The 26606-nt window shown below is 37.7% G+C and overlaps 1 protein-coding gene across 6 annotated transcripts in view; it reads left to right on the top strand.

Annotated features, from left to right (window-relative positions):
* Positions 1-18610, top strand: part of LOC135484265 (delta-like protein D) — a 94223-nt gene extending 75613 nt beyond the window's left edge. For 4 of the 6 annotated variants that reach the window (XM_064765576.1, XM_064765575.1, XM_064765574.1 and 1 more), the window contains exons 11-12: positions 1693-2662; positions 14059-18610. In XM_064765576.1, the coding sequence (XP_064621646.1) occupies positions 1693-2662; positions 14059-14176 (1088 nt within the window). In that variant the 3' untranslated portion in view covers positions 14177-18610. Of the gene's footprint in view, positions 1-1692; positions 2663-10902; positions 10931-14058 lie in introns of all 6 variants that reach the window. The other 2 variants (XR_010446440.1, XM_064765579.1) reach the window with 2 other exon arrangements.
* Positions 18611-26606: the final 7996 nt, after the last annotated feature.

Genomic DNA, 26606 nt, shown 5'->3' with positions numbered 1-26606 from the left:
CAAGGAACGTTCCTTCTCCAGTAGCGTGGGACATTTTGGATGAACTGAATTGAAACCTTATACCTTGATCCTGTTTTCCCCTCCTACACCTTCAAAGGTGTGAAAATTGCATGGAAGGGGCTCTTGAAGAAGAAACCCTGCAATTATGGATGTATCCCAATCGCAGGTCACATGCCAGTAGTTGGTGGCCAGCTATGGGACAGTTGCTTCAGACAAGCTGCAAGGAGAAGTTATGCAATTTGGGAATTTGGTTACTCAATTGTGTGAGGTGGAGGAAGGGGCAACCCTAGGGAGTAGGCTACCTTTAATTAAACTCATCAAATAAGGATTATACAATGATTTCTTGCGGCAAACACTCCACTCAGTTAGGGTCCGATAATGAAAGGTCTATAGAGACAATGATAACACAATGGGTTCGACCTCCTGCATCTGCAAACAAAACCACTTCAGCAATTTCGTGATTTTTACCGTGAATAAAACGGCTCTAACTATGACCACGATATGGCCCACGGGCAAATATCTTCACCAAACTGTATAAACTTGTTTTCTTTCACACCTCATAAGAGGTAACTGATAATTTCAGTTCTAAATAAAATTCTTGAGTGTTTCTCATGGCGTCTCGGCCAAGTTGCCTATTTTATGCACCCCCCCCCCCCCCCACACACACACACCAAGGCAACACAAAGCGCTACCGAAACCTCGGGCGTGGAAGGAAATAAGCTTCACCAGCACGCTAAGATAACACTTGTAACATTCTGAGCCGTTTATCCAGTATAATAAGTAGTGTACAACTGTTGGCAACCTGATACAGTGGTGCAAGTCTCGCAGTTGTGGTATGAAAAAACTATAATGGTTTTAATCAGACAGGGAATTATAAAGGTTACTATTTGTCTCAGGTTACTCAGATGAAGGTGTGGGGAATACCTGTATGCCCCTAAGTAACTGCTTGAACTATTAACATATGCCAGAGACGCCATTGCAAAATCATTGCAGAATGCCTTCGAGGGAATACCAACCTTCTATTTACAAAATGAAAGAATTACTGTTACATATGCTTAACATGGATAACTAGAATTACCAATGTCCATCGGAATGTTTAAATCAATAGTAGAGGGCAAGTGTAAATTACAATTAAATATTTTGATTTTGAAGGTCAAGGTCGTATTGAAATGACCTTGACACGAGGTTCTCTTCTACAATCTAAAGTTTAATGGGTAGAAAAATTTCATGCTGGCAGAGACTATTCAGGTTTGGTAATACAGCCTTTAGTTTGCAGCCCACTTTGTACAAAAATTTGAAATGTCTCATCAGTATTCATGTTCTGGTATCTAAAAGATTATGACACATCATCAATTAAGAAAGTAGTTAATTAAAAGTATCAGTCACAAAGACAAACACTGTGGCAGTGAAAGTGTTTGTGAACTAGAAAGGAGTCAATATTGATGGAACTGATGTATATTTACCTGAGTTAGGCAAGTGTTTAAATTGTACATAAAATTAGTTGAAGAGGTTAACAGGCTCATGTACTTGCATGTACATGTATGCTGGATTGAATAACAAACACAGCTTTGAATTTAAACAGAAATAAAGTACACATCATTATAAAAGTGGGCATGCTTCATCTTCTGAGATGGACTGCATCTATCTACACTAAAAATCTACGAAAAATAACAGCTGCTTTGTTTTTTCCAGGTGGACGCTGTGTTGATGAATTCAATGGATTTCGTTGTGTTTGCCCGATTGGATATAGTGGTCAAGCTTGTGAAACGAATGACGATGACTGCTCGCCGAATCCGTGTCAAAATAACGGTGTATGCAAGGATTTAGTAAATGATTTCAAATGTCAATGTCAGCCGGGATTCGTTGGTCCACTTTGCCAGGAAAACGTGGATGATTGTATTACGCACCCTTGTGCTAATAACGGAACGTGTCAGGATCTTGTGAACGATTTTCGTTGCAAATGTCCACCTGGATTAACAGGAAAGGATTGCAGTGTTAATATCAACGAGTGTTCAAGTGCACCATGTTTGAATGGTGGAAAGTGTAAGGATAGAATAAATGGATACATTTGTGAATGCAAGACGGGATTTGAAGGACAGCACTGTCAAACTGGAAATGGAACGAGTGTGAACCCCCTCGGGGTCACAGGAGGGGATTCTGGTGAAAGTTTAACCATGCAACATATCGTAGTCATCGTTTGCTTGGGTGTTGGAATACCAATAGTAATTATCATTATAGTAGTAGTCATATTACTTTGCCGGCGGCGGAGAAATAATGAAAGACAAGATAATGAGGAGAAAGAAAATGAACAAAATTTAGAAACCCAAGCAAAAATTAATAACAAGTGCATAGACACTGATAATTTCAATACAATTCCCCCAAGTAGTATGTGCATTAAAATAAACAATGAATTGCAGACAATAAATAAAAAAGAATTTATTGTTGAAAAACCAAGCAATAATAAGCATTTAATTAAAAACGATTTATATACAATAGATGAACAAGTGCAGAAAAAAGACAGATTATCAAAACTGGAACAACGAGAGTGTTCTACGACATCATGTTTAGAGAATTCACAATCTACATCAAAAGACTATCACCACAGGTCGAGCTGTGGAGCAGTAGACTTAGACGCCATATCAATAGACACTTCAAAAGACAGGTAGGTACATCATTACGTTAAGAAAAATAAAGTTCATTAATTCTATTGCCATTTAAATGGAGTGACTTTGCCCTCTAGTCTGAAATATCTGAGTTGGGCAAGGAAATGATTATGGCCTTTGCTGTAGAACACATATTTTTGTCCTCTAGTGGAGGAATAATTTCAGAATGAGAGGGTCAAGGTCAATCCACTTTTGCCTTACGTAATCTTGAGATGTGACTGGTGTAATCGCCATGATCATTTTACCAGTTCTAACTGAAGAGAGAATTTGGCTGATTGATTTGAATGAGCGAGAGCTGCGAACCAAACTCCCTTTGGTGTCCGATTAAATTTGGCAACATTGGTGACCCTAAAAATTGAGGTCAGATGCATAGCTTTAGGTTTGCAGAACATCCTATTAACAAACTGCAAATTATTCCGATTTTTTTCGAAATGACATATGATAATATCATGAGATAATCAAACAATGCGACATTGAATTATTTACAGCATTGGTCACAATGTTATGGGTAATTACATGCGGGTACAGTCAACAGAGGGGCGTACACAAACTTAAGTGAAATACTACAGGATGCTTTTATGGCACAGCATGTTGACCTCAGCAAAGCCATGGGAATCAGATACGTTTTTCCCCATCTAATTGTTGACCAAGAGGGTCCTATTTGGCAAAATCTTGTCTATACAGAGGTAAAATATTTTAAGGAGCAAATTGAAAAATTGCTGTATAAGCTAGATACTTTAATTGTTATTGGCATGTTGAGAAACCAAATGAAAGGCAATTGTGTTTGAGAGAAAGAAATCAGAAATTTGTGGTAGACCAATGTCTGGGAAAGTGTGTTAACACATGAAAAGGTGTTTTGAAGCCAGAACAGAACCATCTGGTCAAGAGGCCCTGCTTTATTGATAGCTAATAGGTTTAATAGTTTAACTATGGGTAAGGTTGAGTTAAAGTTGTGGGGACAATGCATTCCAGGTCATTACATACATGGGCACAAATTGCTCCCTAATGAAGACACAAAGGTTGCTAATCTTCTTTAGAAAACCCTTATAAATATTCAAAGGGTATGCCAGGGCAGTAATCCTGTGAGGTTTATAGATCAAACCTAGGGGCAACAGCATTTTGAAAAGTGCTTTGACCAAATTCCAAAACATCAAGGTTCTTGAAGTTTTGATAAGATGGATTCGTGTCACTTCTTTCACCTCAAATACACTACACAATGAAATCTCTTCAAAGGCACACTGGCTGACTCGTTTTGTCTGTTTTGGGAACACAGCATCTGCTAATCAGCAAATCTGGACAGTGAATTTATGACACCAAGGGCATAGTGCAAGTCTTCAAATATGTCTGGCCATCTGTCCAAAGTGATGCTCAAGCGAAGAGGCAAACACTGCAGCCAGCCTCATTTAATAACAATAGGGTTTAGCTGAAGAAAACAGCTTCTCAACTGAAAGCCTTACCTCTACATATTGAATAACCACACAACGGAAACTTCAATGCATTATTAGGTAAATTACCAAAACTTTTGGACAAAATTTGCATCTGAAAGATTTTTGGGCAATGGCATTGTGATGCATTCAATCATTGCTCGTCTAAGGGTAATAATTGTTGAAGGGCTGCTGCTGAAGCAGGTGAACAATGGGTTCTTGGCTGTATTGACCCGATTCCAGGTATGAAATTTAACAATATAGGATGTGTGTTCAGGAGGGTGCCATAAAGATAGGTATCAATAAAGTCTGACAGTACAGAAGGGATATGAAAGATGTATGAGTGTGGAGTACTCATGTATTTACTACTTGAACATGTATCCGCATAACCAACACGGTCATTTTGAACTGACAAGAGTTACAGCCACTTCAACCCCTCTGGAAGTGAGCTAGACAGTATGGCAAAAACGTGTTGACCCTTGGTTGGTAAAGTTGAAATACCTCATTAATAATGATATGAAGACACATTGCCAAGACGAATGAAGACCCAAAAATGTTTTCAGCTCAAAAATATGGTCCTGTAGTGGATAATGGAATGCCATTGGAAATCCCTTGAGCTAATACCAAATGTGGGAATAGTACAACCTGGTTGGGACCTTAGAGTACTCTAAGTTGGGACAAACTGTGTTGTGAAATTATAAGTTATGTTATATCAGTTTCATATTGATTCATAAAGCAAATTTAACAACAGCTTTGTTTTTCGAGATCTCTTAACTCTTTATTGATGAACAGTGTCAGAGCATATTCTCAGCCCTATTCGTGTATTTGTATTAGGCATACAACTAGGAATTGATTAGAATAGAATACATACTATGTGATCGATACAGGCAGATACCATACGATATGACACCGAGGTATGCGCAGGCGGAGCTATGTCTACAAATAGCCCATATCTGAAAGGAGAACACATGCTTTAACATTTCAAGTAGAGTAGTAGAAGTATGTTCAGACACCAATGAAGTATATTTTCAGGTGCAGTTCAGGGCATGCATGCAATCAACAATAATCACTCCAATAACTTCCAACACACATGGCACTAACGTCTGTCGCTAGAACATTCAAAGTATATAAGGCTTCCGAGATTAAAGGTAATATGGCTTTTTGCATTTCAAGTTGTTGAAATCAAAACAACTTAACAAACACTTCTATACAGAGAGTGTTAAAGATACCAGAACAAGAGAATTCAAACTTGATCCCTATAACAATATGAAACAGACTTTGGCCACATGTTCATAACATTCAATCACAGCACAAATCTCAATACGAAATAAGCAACATCATGCACACTTTGTTGTAATGTACATAAGGATAGCAAATTTATGAAAAGAGTTGATACGCTTGCTTGTATCATTTGCCATTTCTATCTATAGTTTCTACGTTGTGTAGGCCTTTCATTGTTTACTCGTAGCTATGGAAACGCATACATATGAAAACAGCATGTTATATCAATGACTAATGTCTGGTAACCATGGTATCACGGTGCCACAGGCATCCAGTAATCTGTATTAAAATTTTCAAAAAATATTAGTATAAACATATCATGTTGTCGTTTTAAAGTTTTAAATGCGTTATGTTTTACAATGACATTCAGACAATAGTGATAAACACTACTTACTATGGAAAATGCCAAAGCTTTTTGTGACTAAAGGTGTCCATTTTGTTTAAGGAAAGTGTGTCTTCCAATAGTTTTTCAGGTCAACCACAATTTGGAGATATGTTCCACAAACTGTCCTTTTGATCAAAATGGTATATCGAGATAAATGATTGAACTTACTTTTAACTGTGGGAACTCTCAGTCTTAGACATGGTGACCCGATCCCAACTAAAAAAAGTTACTAAGATCAAGTTATTGCTGTGTACATGTGTCTGTACATATCAATCTAATCACTCTAAGTTAAAAAGCTAAATAGCTCTAAGCACAATGTGATTGATATGTTTCTCTGCCTACTCCACTACAACAACAAGCATCTGTAGTTGTCTCTCAAGCACCATTTTACACTTTGTTACAAGCTTGCACGTTGAAATAGTGCCTTGTTAATCTTGGCTTACACCTTAAGGTGACAGTTACCATTATCTCTAGTTAAGAAACACGTATAACTGATAGGTTTGCATCAACGTGGTACTTACATTTAAAAGAATGTTTTTTAAAGTGCTTCCACTTTAACTAGTTTCATATTACACTCCCATGGGAGAAATGCTTTTAAGCGCCACCATTGGACAAATTTAAAGAAAAAAAATGGAAGTTCAAGACTTGGTCCGCGATGAACATCCAGAGGCAAATAACCAAGTAAATATGAATTAGAGATTAACATACCACTCCAAGGCGAATAATTCATGCCATCCCGTCACCTTAACCACCTATAAGTAAGAACAAAAACCTGACTTGGTATTTCTCAATGCAGAATCATGTGGGATAGATGTCTTCGGAATGTGAATATATATTTGTGGGTCTTTCATGTCAGAGTTATAAAAAGATACCATGCATTTTCATCATATTTTCAACAACACATACAGTACGGAAAACGTACCTGTGTGATATGCGTAACGTAACATACACTAGCATACTACACTCAGAAACAATTTGTTTCTTTATGCATGGCTATTCTTGAAAAAAAGCGACAGCAGACAAAAGATGCAGCTGTGCAATTGAAGATGCAGCCATAAAGTGGTCCATCTTTATCACACGGTACGTTTTTGTAACAATCGTTTCAAAAAGGTGATGCATCTGCTTTTCTTTGCTGCATGCACCGAATATTGTGTTTCATGAGCACATCTCATACACGTATTTATACCCTGAAACATATGGAAAGCGAGATCAAAGGAAGTTTTATTTCTTGCATGAGTTCACTAATTCAGTTGTTTTTCAAACAAATAGCCTAGTCAGATTTCGAAAAATGCAAATGAAACACATGCATCAAAAACTATTTTGCCTTCTGACAATTCACTTTTAAAGCATCCTTAAGTACATCCAAACTGTCAAGTTATGTTCAAATTTGTTTAAACATCCCATATGGTTTATTTAAATAACGAACAATATCAAGTGAGCGTATAACGTGAAAACAAACAAAAACATTGCACTTGGTAAACCTTTCCCTCAAAGAGAAATTTATAAATAACTTCAAACTTACAAATAAACACGCTAGATATAGTAAATTATACTATGATAGTATCAGACATACACATAATGAGACCACCACATGTATCTACTACCATTAAAACCATTGTGAAACATTATTCCACTTGTAATAGGAGCAGTATCCAATATCTCCACAAGTCTACATTAACCGACAAATTTTAATGATTTTGTGCAAATAATTCGCTCTAAGCCTGAGTATCGCCATACATACATTTAAAATTCATAATGAATACGTTCCATCTATTGACCATTCTAGGTATTTGTAAGTGCATACTTTTTGAAATTAGAAACACCTATTGTAAGAACCTGATGGTATATCATAATATTTACACAAACAAACAAACAAGCCAAGCAAAATGGGGAAGGCTTTCTGGGTTGGGAAACAAAAGAAGCCAGGACAGAGAGAAATGGGCAGCAAAGAGTGAATAAAGTATTTTTCAACCAATAACCCTGAGGTATTATGCGACAGATTATCAAGAATTCATCAATATCTGTGTATTTGCAGAAAAAACATTCGCTGATTTCTTTTCTCTTGCTTCAATGTTACATACACAGTTCGTACCTTCATACTACATGTAATAGGCAATTCATCAAGGCAGAATGATCCAACAACAACAAAAATCAAAGTTATGTATGATTAAAGAATTACAATTCTATTAACCTTCTTTCCATGCCAAAGCCAGCTAGATCATGGATGACCTACTTTAGATCAAGCAAGTAAAAAGCCATGTTGTCTTTCTAAAATTAAGAAATCATGTACCAAGCTTCAATTAAATATCAAAGCATAGTCGTGAAATTGGTGGTTAATTTTATCAACATCCACATTCTTCTATTAGATCACGAGAGTCAAGTATAAGTTAGGATAATGTTGCACAAAAACCAGACAAATAGCACTTGACAATGCTGCATTTCTGAACAGAGCTACCATAAATATGGTTCAAGTATGTAACCTTGTGGCACCCTGTTCTTAAATCGGGCATGGTGAGGTAAAACTCACTTTAAGCATCGCTGATATGTGAATCAACGAAAATAACTTCTTCGAAATAACTTGATATCGCTTTTGAATGCTTCTTTTCACTAGCACTTGATTCGACACCAACAGTTTACAAACAGAGTAACCAGTGTGTTTCTCTCTGATGGGGCACAGGTTTATGCAGCAAGGTAGAAGGACCGTGGGAACCTCTGCGAGAACTCATATATTATGGTAGACAGTCTGCTCCAGAAGGCAGATGTGCGCCATCAGGCATCAATACATTTTGCTAAATACCTAAACATCATAGACATGGGGGATGAAATTTGTTACAGCTGAGATCATACCAGTATCTAATGAATGCATAACATGAGGAATACTCAGATGTATATCGACTAATTGGAAGCATCGCCCAGACCAAATTTTATTCCAATCTTCATCGTGAAACATACCTGTTTATGAAATGTGCCTGAGAATATAGTCTCTAAAGGGAGACCTTTGATATTCATGCCAGACCTTTAAAAATGTCTTCACTCATCTGGGGGTACACTCTTAAATTGAAATTTAAAAAAAGTGTTAATATGTACATGTAAACAGAACTATCTCTGGTTCATTTCATGGAAATGTTCGAAGCATTCTCATATTTCTGGTTCAAAATTGTTGTCCAACTGCTGTATGTACATAACATGAACATACTCTCAGGAGGCCTTCGATTTCAGAAACATGACACAGTCACAAGTCTGCAACAATTGACAATTGTTACATTCGTAACAAAAATTGGCAGCATAACTTACAAATTTCAATCAATTACAAGATCAAAAGGATAAGAATATTTGAACGACCATAATATTATCCTTTGATGATGTCTCTGAGAATCTTCAAAAATGCAAACCGGACTTTTGAGGAAACAGAACGAGAAATGCAATTGTCAAAACGCATTATATGATAATACCAGAAGGCTTTTGCCTTATTTGAAAAATCTAGGTGCAAAGCATTTCCATCAAATACATTACAACATATAAGTCAAGTATTGATTATATCTTTCAATGACCTATTTCATCAGTGCAGTTGAGGGCACTTTCATCTTCTAGTTGCTCTTGATAAAACTCAAATACATGGAACAAAAGTGTGTATCATTCACCAACGATGTCACATTAACTAGACATATATCGCTTAACATGAATGTACATACCTATCAGGACAATGCATGGGTTATTCTGGCATTGTATTGATGAAATTTACTGCACGTGAGTCGTGCTCCTATCTTTTGCGCAGACCTTGACAGGTATTTAAAAACTATTTGTAAAACAATGCCGACTGATGTTCAATGAGCATGTTCAATAATGTAAAAAGAATACTTAAATAGAGACAATTCTGCTACGTTGTGTAGCAGGATTTATTGTACATTATATATTTGAACATTTCATGAGCTTGTAGCAGTGCAGTCGGTAACAATTTGGTACATCACATTGCTGGTATACAATTTGTTGTATTGTAAACGTTCACAGAAGTTAGTTGATGCTTGAGTTTAGCACCAGTTATCCTAATTTTCCATTTGAAATCTCACCCATACTGAAGTTGTCCAGTCTCACACCAGTTAAGCCCATCATTGCCGCCTTACTGGATGTTCCAGTCTCACACCAGTTAAGCCCATCATTGCCGCCTTACTGGATGTTCGATAGCATGTGGTTTATACAACTGTATTTGGCAACAATCCAGATAACGTGATAACACGATGGACAGAACTCACACAATATTTTCCAAACAATCGAATACTGGTGCAGGCCACAATGATTTCATTCACCAGCGACATCTGTGTGATCCTGGATTTTCCACACCTCTTGTTTTTATTCGTTATAACCCAGATTTTTCACGAAGAATAACAATCTGAACTTCTTTGTTTTTCATATTGAAATACACAGAAATGTACTGGGGTGTTGTATCGATTCGACCCCAGCTCTGAATAGATAATTATTGACAAATGCCAGTGCGTTCATAACCTCGAATGGAAAAACATTATGATAAACATGATAGTGATTAGGAAACTTTGAAGTGTCAAATGAAGTACTTAAACTCAAACTATCATTTCTGTCTGATAGAAAGATTTTAGTTACATCATTTGAACTACAATTTTTGCCTCATACATGTAGATCCAGTTCGGGTTGTCTCTTTGCTCTGAGATGGAAATGAGAGCTATGAATGCCAACCAGTATGTCATAATGCATTCAGTAACCTGCTTACCGAGTTCTTATCTGATAATATCAACCCAGTTAATCAAGAGCTTTTTATTATAAGTTTTTGCATATAGTTATTCTTCACTTGAATTACCAATATTGTGACTTTACGTTTTTTACATTACCTAATCATGGGAGGAAAATTCCAAATACCTAGCGGAATAGGCAGCCATATTGATGAATTCTGATGGCCTGGGATTTTGGGTATATATTTACCATTCCAGATCTAAGCATTGAAGTGTTTGAATGAAGCTTTATCAAATTCACGCTTTCCCTGATCGAACTTTTAATGTCTCTTTCCTTATGTTATTTCTTGGAGTAACGATGGTTACTCTAAGGTTATTTTCACTGTAATTTTCATCAGTTATAATTGCATCATTTTCACGTTTTTCCCCATTCTTTTATTCATATGTAGTCTGATGAAAAATGTGCTCACGTAATGGGTAAGCCACGGTGTGATACATGTTAGTCAGATTTTCCTAACCCTAAGCCTTCAACGGATCCTTTCCTATCATCATGCTGACTTTTCCATTTTTTTGCTATGAATGTAATATCCTTAATTCACTGCTAAATGTTTGCCATTTTCCTGACTATAAAGTATAAATGTCAAATTGATGTGCCAATCAGGAACATAACGACTTTTGTCAATGTTGTCAAGCACAAAATTTTAGAACTTAAATGCATAGTGCCTTTCAATTTCCTATAATTTTAAATGTTGTGTGGCCTTCCTTTATCAAATACTGTAATTTTTATTGACACACTTTGCTTACAGAAGTTACATACTATGGCGTGGACTGCCATATTGGCTCTTCAGTGGTGTTCCTTTTTACATGCTTTTGCTAATTAGGGCCTACCACACAGAGAAGTATCAAATTAGTATGGAGGAGTTTCAATTACTTGCAATTGAAAGAAGTGCATTGGCAAGAACACTGCTAATAATGCCCACCGGACTCAAATCAGCTACGACCTCCATAAAACAATTTGGATTTCAACACCAAGTTTTTGTCGACATGTTCACCTGATTGTGTCCCTGGTGGTGGGTACTATTTGTTCACCGAAGACTGTAGTTGCAACACTTATTGGCGGCTTCAAGGTAGCCTGCTTCTTGATGTGTTTGTGCCCTACACAATTTGTTGTCATCATACATGTAATATCTAGCCAACACCAAGTTGCATTTGTTGTACAAATGTTAGAATGGTTGATGCATTTCGGTTTCACTCAAGGACCTGGGAGTGAGGAAACCTGTTTCAGAATGGTTGATGCAACTCAGTTTCCATTGCTCAGTTTCACTCAAGAACCTACAAAGTGCGGCAACAATCCCCAGTATTGGATGCTGCTGTAATACGTACAAAAATATGTTGAAACATGTATGCATATTTAAGACCTGCGATTGCAATTACTTGAAACCTTGGGAAGAATTACTAGATTTCTCAAGGTCAAAATGGGGGTTCCAAGGTCACATGTTTATTAGAGAACTAAAGAATTCAAATTGATACGTCATGCAAACATAAAAAAAGATATTTTCCATACTCATGTACAACCTATACGTCGATGCATGTCGAACTTACAGCCAGCTTTCAATCATGAGACAAATTCTGTGTTGTTGTTATCAACTTAAGCAACTTACCTCTATGTAAGAAGCATACATAAGTTTGCCTGACACCTGTGATAAATATATAAATTGGGTGGTTCTGCTTTTTTATGAGGGGATATACATGGAACATCCTTCAAGTATTATCAGTAATTGGAAGACCCAATATTGATACAATCTCCTATATCAATCACAATTATTTGTGAACACCTGTTGTCCGATTAATACCAATACTAATCACCTTAGAACTGTTGGCACTGCACACATAATTGCCAATCTGTCCAGGTTCTACATTCTGGTCGTACCAGAGTTGCACATCGACAATCATGCACAAAGACAAGGTGCACACATTTATATTGACACCATCATTTTATACAATAACATACATGAGATAATTCTCATAACTACAGAAACTATAAATGTTTTGCCATCCCTTATGTAACTTTATACAGTGACACCTATCATACAAGCAACAATTATATGCAGCGTGGTAATGTACATCTTTGTTTTTTGACATCTTGTCACATCACTATTATCTAGCATGTCCCCAAATTGAGGTCATAATTACAGACAGTTTAAACAACGTGTATTATGCAACTTGCAACGACACCTATAAGTTTGTAGGACAGTATAGTATTAATGGGATTGCTGTGCAGCACAAAGCCATAACTTGTGGTAGAAATATGAAAGACTGTGTGGTCCTCTGATAAGCTTGGTGATACTACGTCCAATTTTATTTGAAATTTTCAGCACCTGGTCACAAAAACAATGTTGACTATCAAAATTTATAGTGGTATCCACTCTCTAGGTTTGATAAAATACTTCAGTTGCGATAATGAATCATATCAGGTTGTATTTGGTTATATCAGGTTGTAAAGTGATATAATGGCAAAGTTTGAAACTACACATGGCAAGTTATGGTCAGAGTTGGACTATGGTATGGTTGAAACCAGGTTTCTCTTTTTACAGCGATCTGATATTGTGTTGGTAATGAATACAGGCCCACATATTATTAAACACCAATACATACATGTAACAACACTATACACACTCATTACTTTTAAACAGGGATGGGTTAAACAGATACGTTAAAGATCTATGCCCCGTAAATTTCCACATCTCTCATGCTTCTTCAGAGTTGCTCTGAGAATTAGCATCCAAAATGTGGCTATGGAATGCACAGGAGCATTGTTCCCACACTCACTGGACCAAAAAAGACCTGACCAACAGATTTAGCCATTCTCACACCATTTGACAAAAGTGACACAACATTGTGTATTTCACAATATTTGCTCAGGGAAGAATGGCCCAACAATAGGACAAGAGGTTTAAGAATAGGATTCGGATTTAAACCGTGTCCTGTCTGTCCACTTAGCGGTACTACAGCCAAGTTGGAGGAGAGAGGACAACTTGTTATGACTTATCTCACCTTAGGCTAGGCCAGGTTTAGCATGTGACCATCATTAGTACTACATGAATGGAAAAACACAAAGTGCCACACAGACCTATCAAAACTTGCCCCGAGAAAGTTTTCTTTTCCTGTTTAGGTTGAGTGCTCAATTATCCTGGGTTATTTGTGAGATTTCCTGCTGGAGCGTTTGCCGTCTAAATAAAGAACAGGTTGAACGCTGGACAATTTGAATTCGTTGTAAAATCGACTTTCAATGCTTTACTCTATGTCTTAAGTCAAGCTATAAGATTTTCTGAATTTTATAGTAAAATCCTTGTGCAACACTATCAGCACATGTTTAGAGTAGGACTTCCGAATTTCAGGAAAAATTTTAATTTATACCTAGTTGACGAATATTTCCTTGCAGTGGTAATGTTGAAGTCTGTATTGCTATTTTTAGAAATACAATTTGAGAAAAACAATTTCAGCTCAAGCAGGATTGACAGTACCTAGAACAATTTTAATATCAAGATAAATGGGTCCTATTTTCTAACCAATTGCTTATCTTTCCTTTTCTCTTGTCTTTGCAGTGAATATCCGAGTGAATTACGGATAAAGCCAATGAATAGAGAAGTCAATTCCAGTAACCATTCGCGATCGTTACAACTTCACTCGTACCGAGACGCGATGCTTGCAACAGACGTATAATTACGTAAACACACCCAAAAGACATATTCTAGTTTCACCTATCTAAGACCGGTTTTCAAGGTAGATACCGTTCAACATGTTCAACTTGACAGATAATGCTTTAGCGATACCACGTTTCCGATGGTCATGACATCATGCTCTGGCATGGCCTTTGTTTTGATTCCATAGTAATTAATCGACAAGTCTTAGATCAGTGAAACGAGAGTATTTTCATGTGCTGTACTGAAAACAGATTGTAAATTTTATTTAAGTGCCTTCTTTTTGATAAGAATGCCATGGAAATGTTTACAAAATGACAAAATCCTTCAGCGAAAGAGATTAGTAATTTATGCCACACACAATCACACAAAGAGTAGACCTGGACCTGTTTTTTCTCTCTATGAACCAGTTGCTAGTTAAGTTCGATGATGCAAAAGAAACGTTGCAAAATAATCTTTGCGAAGAATTAGAGATCTTGAAAACATTGTGCCAAAATCGTACTGGTGGACAGTTCCTTGTAAGAGATAGGGGGCCAGGTATACCCTTTATTGTGTGTGAACAAGGTTGAACATTTTCTTTGTCAGTAAATTCTGGCTTGAAGCCATCAGACTTATTTATGAAGCAACACAAAATCACTTTGTAATTAATTTATACTATTTATGTTTCATTTAAACTGCATGCACACACCACATTAAAATGAAGTTTTGGGTCAGTACAATACCATCAACGTGGAAAAGGCATTTTCTAAACCTCGTGTTCACATGTCACCCAAGGAGTGAGGACAAGGTTCCTGTACAAATGTATAAAAAATATTTGAACTTCGAGGTTTTTTTACATATCCTCGGAAACCGTTTGTTTGCTTCTGCTGGTTTCCTGCAAGTTTGTCCGCAAAGGTTGCTATTTCACCCACATGAAATCCACAGTGCAGCCTCCATAGCCTTCCAATGTCAGATCATGATATATACACTGTAAATAAGGAACACAATGATACAAACTGCTCAGTAGCCAGTCAAAAGTGTGAGTTATCATTCAAGTTCAATTCTGAAAATCAATATCATACAAATTCAAGAAGAACCAATATCACCAATTAAGATTGGTGCTGTTCTCTTAAGACGTGCTAACAGAGCATTTTGCATCTTGCTTCTTCATATCAACTTCCAGCATAGCTTCCAGTGTAAATAGCTAGTCCTGGGAGAAAGGTCTTCACCCTTGTCCCTAAGATCCAATCCCAAAGTTGATTGCACAGCAGAATGTTAAACATGAATTCTGGGGACGAGATGGAGGCTTTGTTCTCCTGGAAAATACTTCAGTCTGTACCACTCTTACTTGAGGGTGTTATCTGTACTTTGATATGGCTTCTCCTTAGGGAGGATCAGGTGATAAATAATCAGCTTAGCATGAAATACAGTCCCAAAAAATGTCCTTTGGGCATGGGCATTTTGACATATTTAGAGCAAAAAGATTGAAATTTCTTACAATTCGCTTGAGTTTTTTAAAATTGTCTGTGTATATGGGAAGCACATAATATCCACCACCTTTAGTGTGGCTATATGTTCATTAAAAGAAGGGGTTTCATTCTGTTTTGTCATGCAAAGTTTTTTATTTTTTAAATTAGGCTAATAATGACATTTTACTTCATGTACATGTGGAATTGTTTACTAGTTTGATTCTCGAGTGCCACCTCGTGAAACTTTCAGAAAAAGATGGTATCAGAAGACACACACTAGTTCAGGGGTGTAGTTTCACCTGATAAAGGGTTAAAGAGTCCACAGTTACATTTATAGTGATGTATCACCTACCTAAGTTGTCGACTATCTTCTTTCCTAAGACGAGCAGCACTCCTTTCGTCTCACCAGAACAAATCCTTTTTAATAAGGAGAAACGTCAAACAAGGGGTCATATGCAAATTGTACATAGGGTCTTAACAATGCACTTTTTTATCTTTTCTACCACGAGAAATCCACAGAAAAGGTAGAGGTTCACATGGATGTTGCTTGCAGAAGAGGCCCATAAAATAAAGCTGTGAAGTAAGGAAATTGTGTATTACATGACATTTTCAGTGCCTAAATTATGTGATATTGAAAGGATGCTGAAACCATTATTCTTTTTACTCTGTAAAATACATCACTTAATGTTAAAATACTTTTCTCTTTGTCAAGTTCAGTCTATTATCTACGATCTTGGTGTTCAAGGTCATTTTCAAGGTTGTTTGTCCACATTGCATTCTTTGTATTTATGGGGTCACGCTAGCTGAGATACTGCATCAAATGGTTTATGTGCAATGTACATATTGTAATTAGTCAATTACCTCCTGAAAATTTGTGTGAAGCAGTATCGAATGTAGCAGATATCGTCTGGTTTTAGATGAAAAAAAGAAAATGTTCAAACTATATCAGGCCGTAAAAGTCTTGTTCCTGTAAACCCCCTCTAATAGTCTTTAGCCAATTCTCTTGAAAATTTAAGATTTAATTGAATTTTTATTATTTCATACTTGTAAATACAGGTCTTTACTTTGATAGCTCTTCAAATTTAACGCCCAAACATTTTGGAATTTAGCTGGACAAACGGACAAACATGTTCAGAAACTAGGCCAGCGGCATCTTTTTGTTTCTTGGATAGGCTTCAATTTGACATGACTTGATGAAACAGCCCAATATTGCATCAACTTGATTACTTATTGTACATTTGAGCGTAATTTTATGGAAAACAACTGTGGATTTTATTCAGAACCTGTACAGCTGATGTCAGCCTACATTGTAGAAAGGGGAAATCTAACCGTAAGAGGACATACATTACATGTATTTCCATTCATTACATAATGGATGGTGTTCCACGTTTGATTCCTCTTCTTGTATCGGAAAACACTTTTAAAATGTGGTATTATTTGCTATGAGATCAATTACATATGTAGATTGTGAAAATGAAATGTCTCGCCCATAATGTTTCAATATCAGCCTTGAAAAAGAGTCCAACCAACACATTTCGAAAGTGTCACACATTGAATATACTGCCATCTATATTTCATACATTCATATCGTACGCACAAAGTTCCCCATTTTCATCATTTTCTCTTCTGTTTATAACTGCAACTAGAATTTCCTTGTTGTAAGTATAGTTGTCCTATTTCACCACAAATGATTTCACAAACATACATCTTGAATATAATGAGTGAATTCTACACGTTCAAAAACACACAAGTCAAAGCAAAAAAAATAACTAACAGAAATTTGAACACAGAACACTGAATTTAATGCATTGCATCATATCAACATACATGTACTGTAACATTTGTGGTGAAATGGGTCACTTATGCGAGGATTTCATTTAATTCTTTGCGCAGTGGCTTCACCGTATTTGTCATCAAATGATTTCACAGAATAGATTGGTATTCAATAATTTCAAGATTTCCATGATTTTGTGAAACGTTTGGAAGGAACGTTTCATCACTGAATGTTGTGATTGTTTACTTGAGTAAACCACAACAACACACCACTATACAAATCTGGAAAAAATGATATCGCACAAAAAGAACACAGTAATGTTCTTTACTCAGAAGAATCTCTTCAAATGTACAAAGTATGTTTTCATGAATCTCAATACCCTTACGTGTTCCTGTCCATCAGGTAGCAAATTGGTGAATTTCCTACGCAAGGTTGGGGTGGGATCTTTCGTATTTCTCGCGACTACTTTCTTCAGTCTGCAAAGAAGAATGACTACATATTGTATAAAGTTTTTCACGTGCACAGGCTAACTTTAACTGAGCATTTATCTGCTATAGGTTACTATTCTTGTCAGCTGCTACCAAAAATATATAAGTGAGTCAAGATATGTCAGAGATGTTCATTTTTCACTTATCTTATATATTTTTGCTACTACATGTACATGTAGGTTTATGTGTGACATTGGGGCACATTGTAGTGCAATGCTGTGCTCTAGAAGTTTCCTTGCTCTAGGTGAAAATAAGTCTAACATTTTACAATAAATATCTTCCTTGGGAGAAAAATCAAAATAATTCGAGTTTTATTGGGAAGGGATGTTTTAAAGGGTAAATACTGTAGATTGAAAATGACTTAAGAGTGAATGACTGTCTAACTGTTAAAACTCGTCGTAATCCTCTGCCATTAGTCACTCATCTAAGTAATGAATTGACTACAATGTACACTTTATGTACAAATGACACAATTGCCATTTAAAAATGCCCATTTATGGAAATATTTAATGTAATATGCGAAGACTTCTAACACCTGGTTCAAACCGAACACAGACTTAACCTATTGGATCCTGTTTCAGTCAAGTCATTCAGTCTGTGATGTTCATTTTTGTACATAATATGTATATTTATAGCAAATTTCCGAATTGTACATAAATATATAATTACCATATGTTATTACTATTGGTATTTCCATTATCATGATGAATAATAAACAGGTCACAATTTGACTATTTTTTCAAATATATCCGTCTTTCAACTTTTTCATCTTTTGTCCATCAGTTCCCAATTGACACACCAACGAACTCTAGTTGTGGAGAGTGCCATGGCAGAAAAGATTTATTGCTCTAAGGACAGCTTTTGGAGGATCACATGTTAATATCATTTACATGAAGGATGCCAAACCATTACTTCAGGAAGGGATCTATGTGCTAGCATGGCATCAATGAAATGAGTGTAGTTATGGGTAATGGCCCATGAACCTTCTTTCTACCTCAATATCCCCTAAATATCCTTTGACTCTTCTTTAACGGCAACAGGTTGATAGAGACAGGGACCAAGCTGTACAGAACAGGGGACTATTCCTCCCATTACACCAGCCAAAAGTTGAGAAAGACAGTGGACTATTTCTTCTGTTACACCATACACAGGTTTTGAATGACTGGGACTATACCTCCTGCTTCATCAACTGTAGGTTGTAAGCGACAGGTGACGAAGTTGAGAAAGACAGGGTACTATTCCTCCAATCACACCAACCCAGACTGTGAGATACATGGAACCAAGTTGTGAAAGAGAGGCAAGGGGACTATTCTTTCTGCTACACCAGCCACAAGTTGTTTAATACAGGGGACTATTCCTCCTGCTACACGAGCCACAAGGTCTGAAAGACAACCATTTCTTCTGTATGACTAACTTCAGGTTGTGAAAATCCGATGACAGAGTTGCGAAAAACAGGGAACTTACTAGGGGCTACCGTCCTCATCGCCCCCTTCTTTGCCACCAGAAGCCCACTAATGCTTGGTATCAGGATTGAAGTACGACCATCACTATCCCTCAAATTTGCTTTTGCCAATTATTACCACCTATCCAACCAAGCAGAGAGCAAGGTAGCATACAAACACAGGCTGCGCTATCACAGTCCACTCAAGTGGAGATGCAGCCGGGCTGCATTGTGACCGTTTCACCCTGTAGACCATACACTGGACAACCTCAACAGACAGTACACACACAGAATAGATGAAATGCAGCTTGCACAAACAATGGTTGTCTGATCTGATAGGAAAACACTGTGACCATGCATCTTAATGAGGAGGACATCATACACAAACGCTTGCAATAAATGACACTTTAATCGTAATTAATAGGCAGAATCCCAGGTGATGGAGGAAGATGGGTGCTGTGTTTCTGTCTGGGGAGAGTTTTTATTTATCTCATCTCGCTGGGCTGTCTGTTGGGTGCAGTCGATGTACGACTGTGCCAGAAAGACCAGTCAACTGGAGGTTGCATGTTCCAACTGGTTATTTGTGTGACAGCCCTCCCCCATGCCATTGAAGTGTGTTTGTGTGCGGGGGGGGGGGGGGGTTCGCATGTTCGTTCAAACATATCGAGATGACCACCTTAGGTCGGAAAGAGGTAGAAAATTACCACATCCTTCCACCCAGATCAAATCACCATGGTGACAAAAACATCGCTGTTCGCCTGGGAACCATCTATTGATAGATAACTATGGTGTTAGGTAAACCTTTTTTGAAGAGTGGGTACAGTTAAACTGTTGTCTCGGTGAATTAGAAAGGTAGACCGAATTTGACACTGGAGACTGACGGTTTATCAAGACATCCACTATGAACCACCAACAACATCTCTGCCAGCTAGCTTTTGAGTGTCCTCCACCAGTCCTTCACCTGAAGCTACAAAAACAATAAATGTCGTCATTTTGGCGAACAGCATCATTGTATTTTCCGACAAAAAGTGCACTCTGGATGCAGTGGATTGGCCACATCCCTCCCATGAAGGAACCACGAATAAGGTGATGAACAGACTGCCTCGGGAATGTAGGAATAAGGATAGTCGGCCTGACAACTTATACCTGAATTGAATTGTCAGCAGTCATATTGGATTGGTGGGAAGGAATTGGAATTACAACGGCTTCTTGTAAATTCTTCTTTCTTTCTTTCTTTCTTTCTTTCTTTCTTTCTTTCTTTCTTTCGTTCTTCTATTTCTTCTTCAGCAGACATTCAGTGAAATACTTCTGTATCTCTCCAATCAGTATTATATATTGTTAGAGTTTGTCTTCATCTCTATCCCAGATATAATTTTTTTCGAAAAACAATCATTTGCTGTCAAAGATTGAGGGTAACATGACTTGACTTCATCAGCCGTAACCTGACCAGACAAAGGGAATATGGACTCTTTCCTTAAAATAGATTTTTGGCTGAAGGTATAGGATGAAAATGCCTTAGGGTGGATGTTTGATTTCACTACTAAGCTGATTAGGTACCTCGTGCCTCTAAGGCAGTTCGCCTTGATCCCATTTAAACTTGGTTTTTAAGATGAGTAAGCATGGAATACATAACGGTCTTGTTAAATACCTTGAACCCCTGGATGGGGTGTTGAATCAAGGATCACTGCTAAAATCCCATATCTAAGATGTTTTTAGGCATCAGCTCCTTGAAACCACATGGTCGTTTTTGAAGCTGATGGGTCAGCATGGAGCATGGTACATTTTCACAGCACACATAAATGCCTTTTGTTGAAAGCCGTGCATGCTGGAATAAGGATAACAAGATTTGGATCACTCATAGCAATCGAAATTGCTGTTTAAGAAATTGTATTACTCCCTGCTATCATTGAAACTGATGGATTCACTCTTCACAATCTCGATTGCTATTGGAATCAACTGACCACTCATGAAGTGCTAAACACTTCAACATGTTAGCAAATCATCGAGAGTCATTAGCCTGAGATTATGGCTAGAATATGAGTTGGGATTCTGCAGATATCAGAACATGCATGGCTGAGTAAGCTCTCCCAGGTAATCAATCAATCAACAACTGAGCTACCCTGGGGATTAACCCGTCATGACTTTTTTAAGTGACTGTCAGGTGATCTTGGAAAAGATTAACCCTCTTTTCTTATTCAGTTTAAAAATGCTGATATTACAATTTCTTTGGATACAATGCATGATATGCAGGCTATATTGGGGTTTTGCTTTGTCATATCAACACCACAAGCTTATGAACTTCAATGTTAGGGCCACAAAGCCTTGGGGGATATCTAAGGCTCACTTAAGCACCCATCAAACAAGCTACTTCTACTGCTGCAATCTGCAATACAGCATAGCATCCCATAATAAGCTGTTCGATTGTTTTAAATAGAAATAGGAGGAGGATTTGGTTGAATGTGTTTTAGAAATGATACAAAGGCCTGATAAGGGTACATGTAGATGCTTTAAGCAGAACCTAAGGTTTTTTAAAGATGCTGCCAAAAAGCCCACGGCTCTGAATAGCTCCTATCCTTATCTTTTTCGTAAATGGTGTCAAATCCCACCCTGAGGACACTCTTGAGATTAGAAGAAGATTTTTTACGGTCAAGGTTGAAATGCCAGGATTCAAGGCCAGCATCCTGGTAGAAAAGCCAGGCTCTTCTAATCGCAGGAAAACACTGCCAAAGAAAAAGTGTCCGTCAAATTCATTCATGATACATGCAGTTCAATAACACATCAGGAAGGCGCATGGACTTGTCTATGAAGGTGGAGTATCCCAAACTACGGTTACTGAAATAGTACCACTTTCATTTCAAGGCAGACCCTTACTGGGATTCTGATTGTTTACAAACTAATTTATTACTGACTAATTAGACGGCAGTTGCCTTTCTTGCACCCAGTCTCATATGCTAAAATATTCCTTTGCAAAAATCCCTAACATTTGTGCACAGTTCTATTATAAATCTAAATTTAAGCATTTTTACTGTGGAACTACTTGGTGTTTTCATGCTCCAGGACAACTGTTTGTGTCAACATTGAAAAGGGAAAAGAGGGACAGATGCAGCTAGAAGATGTCATACTGTGAGTGACAGGTGGGCCATGGATGTCCAAGAGTTCCTTCCTCTAATTGGCATTATACAAATTATGAGAGATTATTGGTATTTACTGAAATTGAGTTACATGTAAATGCCACATTTCCTCTCAATATTATGCTATGGAGCCTCAGTATTTTGTCTTTTTAAAAGTGAAAGCAATATAACAGCCTCTATTAAACTTAAAATGTAATAAAGGCTTACTATAGAAACAGTACAAATCTCACTCACAAATGGTTAATAAATTTCAACGTAAAATTCAGGTGACCATAAGTTGTTTTGATGTAATCGCAAAATCATCTTTCAGAGGCAAAATAAGCAGATGGTCCTCTGGAACGAAAACGGGTCAAGTTTCCAACATTATTCAATAGGAATTTCGATGAGGAATTCTGAATAGCGCTGTGTCTGAATACAAATTTTTTTCTGCTTGCCTTTAACACTTTACATCATTAAAGGCGGTCAGCCTTGAATGTCAAATAAAATATCTGCGTCTTCCCAAACTCATCTTTGGATGTTTTCAAGTCTCTTTTTTACCAAATGACAATGATATGTCTTCAAGCTTGAAATGGACAGGTCATCATTTGGCAGCCGATGTATGACATGTGATGATGGATTCGAAAAGAAAAGTCAAGAATTTATGGTGTTTTTTAATACGGCCATTTGATATGCGTCCATAATTCAAGCACAGTCCACGACAAAATATCACCAGTTGCAGAAACATTATTGTCAATTTGGTGCCTGAATGATATCGGCAAATGAAATACATTTTTTACAACATAGAGCACGAAATGCCTGCTACAAGGAATGTTCGCCAAAATGCTTCAAACATCTGTGGTTTGAAATATAAGTGAAATCAATCCATTCCCCATTTTGACAATAAAAGTTTATATGGTTAGATGGGGTTCGGTAGGGTTATAGTCCTAGACTAACAATCCAAGGGTCAAGGAATTTCAGTTGGGCTTTTCCTGCTGCGGTCACCACTCTTCGGGAAAACTACTGTGGTGCTAGCGGTTTATTTGGCAATTCTATTTTTCACCAGCAGAGTGGACTCAGGCTCTTTACTTATTATTAGTATGGATAATAAGAGACAGTCGAGTCCGGATCCTCTTCTCTTTAGATTGTAGAAATGACTCTTTTCTCTTTACTACTAAGGAGACCCTCTTCAAATCATGACACCAATTCTCTCTCATTAGTTCAGAAAACCGATCTGCTCCTGCAGTACGCTGCAGACAGCTGCAGCCAGCAGCGAAGTTTATTAGTACATAAACAGCTAATAATGAGTAGATCTCCAATAATTATCTCCTCCCAAAAGCTTGTTTAGTCTTGGAATAAAGTCTTGTATATTCAGTCAGATTGTCATTACTGGATCCACCAATCATTACCATGAACAAAATCAGCAAATGTTTAACAACAGATTTCAACCTAGTCCTAGGGCTGCTTTCGCTTGAACTGTCTGCTATCGGGATTAGCACTACTACCTGCTTGTCAATTGCCCTGGGGTAAGGTTGTATTAGGTTAAGGCATATGTCTGTATTTCTAATTAAGATTATTAGTTTTTCATTAACGCTAATTATTGCACCTGTACTGAGAGGGTTAACACCTGGAGAAGGATAAGCCACCCAGCGGATTGATTGGCACAAGGCCGCGCCACAGGGGCGACAGGGAGGGGGAAGAAAAACCATAATTTCTTGATCATTGGCACACGATAGCAGAGCAGGAGGCAGGGAGTGGGCCACAGGAAGTGGTACCATATTCCTAAGGTACTATCTACCACATCCTTTCTTCTGATGGCAATGTGATGTTGACTGGTTGTCTCTGGAGGAGCCTGTCTGAAGATCAATGTAGCACACCTGACAGCACTGTTCCTAGCTCTACCACAAAACTTTTACAGATTTTTTGCTTCAGACAAACAGTGCATACCACATGCACTTCCACGCTAGTACTCAGATGAGTCAAGCTAACTCTCACACTGGATCAGACACACGGCAGACAAGGGGTCTTCTGTCCTCAGATTCCTAAGGCATGTTCCGGTATTTTCATACCCACCACCCACGACACATCTACAAGACACTTACCATGAACACTGATTCAGACGCCCTAAACTTTATCAATGCACACTCCCACAACTTCTTCAAGAGTGTGTAAATACTTGCTTGTAAATACTTTGGTTCAGTGCTGTTGAATCACAGCTCAACCAAGCTCCCTTTACCTTATTGTTGACAATTAATAGAAAAGATCCTATGTCCACTTGATAAACATGCATCTCACCTACACGCAAACCCAGGCTCTTTGACCTCGGAAAGCTTTACATGTACCTATATAGAGAGTTCAACAGGATCCTCACATTAGCCTTTTGGTCAAAGAGCCTTAAATCAATTTCTCAAAGTTGGAAACTGTTAATTCCTTACAACTGCACAAGTTGTCTTGTCCCATCAACCTCGTCTTAGCAACAGATCTATGTCTCCGGTCTAATACCTCATGGCAACCAGTCAATGACTGCGACTGAAACCGTTTCAAGCACTTTTAACTACCCCTTCGACTCATGGGAATCCTTTCTGCAGAATGCAACAGCATTACACCATGGGGGAATTTTCCCCCTGCCTCCTCGGGAAAAGGTCCTGAATGTAGAGTGGCATTGAATAGGAGTCACCAATTTTGTCCATCATACTTTCCTTATTTACAAAGAATAGGTAAACCACATTCACAGTAACTAACCAGTAACTCGAGACAAGGAAAAACAAATCTTAGAGTACTCCATCAACAGCAGAGAAAAAATAGCCCGGGCGCTGATTATGGGTGTAAGGTTTGCAGTAGTAAATAAAACTGGTTTACTCAAGCCTTCTCAAGGAAATACGAGAAGGAATGGTTGCATGGAAGACAACTTTGTAGGCAAGAAAAACATACTTTCAACGAATAGTTGTTCCTAGCAGAGGATTCAGAGTTTGAAAACTGCAGCAACATGTATCGAGAAAAGGATCGAAGGGCCAGTCTTCTTCCATCTTCTTCTGCCTAGAGGGGGAAAATGGGGGTACCTAGCTGTCACGACATTCCGTAATCAAAAATCATCCTGATTCCTGAGGCAGTTTATGTTTCATCTCAAATCTAACTAACATTAGGGCGTATTTCCTAAATCCTGACATCACCTCCCCAGCTTCCTGAAAAAGAGAATTCCCTCTGTGTTGTTTCTTGAGAATAGAGTCTTCCAGTAAGTTTGCTATCATCTACTTGACTTACCAAAGGTAAGCTTTGTTAGATGAAATCACAAACTGCTGTAATAAGCACTTTTTGCAAAGAGAAGGTTCAAACTTCCTCTTCCGAGGGAAATACTAGAAGAAATGACTGAATTTAAGACAACTTGCTAGGCAGGAAAAATAAACATTGCTATCAACTGCCGACTCCCCAACAAAAAAGCATAGGCCAAAGACCTTTATTTGAGGCATCCTCTGTGCTTTTTAGCACATTTTTGGTGCAATATTTCAGCGAGAATGCAGACAAACACTAACAATGATGTTTTCTATTTCTAACTGAAAACAGCTCAAACAAGGATTATTAAAAATGGCATTCCAACGAAAAGTAAAGAGTTTTTGTACAGAGGGACTGTCCTGGAATGACTTACCTGAGATACACTAGAGAAACATTCTACTGACTATTTTTGTAAATTTTTGGATGTACCCATCATATATGAGTGCAAGCTGGCTTGGTGGTAGTAACTCATGCTACTAAGAAGCATCGCATAGTTATGAGACATGGAATAAGTCGAATAACCAAGAATTCCCAGGAAATGTTTTGGTTTACCTTCGTAGTACTACAGAATACCTTAATGATGCAAATTTACATCGTGGAAACACTGTGCTACCACTATTCACGGAGCTGAGAATTCCATAAGAATGTGTAACGTACAATTTGATCGACTACAAAAATTTCATCTGCTAACGTTTGGCCAACATCCGAGCTCAGGAGCAGCATATTTTGTCCTGTTGTACCACTGCTTTATGATATTAATGCTGATCTAGAAGGGTTTCAGCTGGTTGAGAGGCAACCTTTTTTACAAAGGCCTATAGTAGGTGAAATAGGCGTATTGTATAGGTGCCCCTCAGGAAGGGCATGAACAGAACCGTTGAGCTTTAACAGAGAGTTTGCCTGCAGGTGACGGGCATACCTGACCCT

This window comes from Lineus longissimus, chromosome 3 (assembly GCF_910592395.1).
Source record: "Lineus longissimus chromosome 3, tnLinLong1.2, whole genome shotgun sequence".
NCBI lineage: Eukaryota > Metazoa > Nemertea > Pilidiophora > Heteronemertea > Lineidae > Lineus > Lineus longissimus.
The sequence above is the reverse complement of the archived record's forward strand: the minus strand, read 5'-3'. Positions and strand labels throughout refer to the sequence as shown.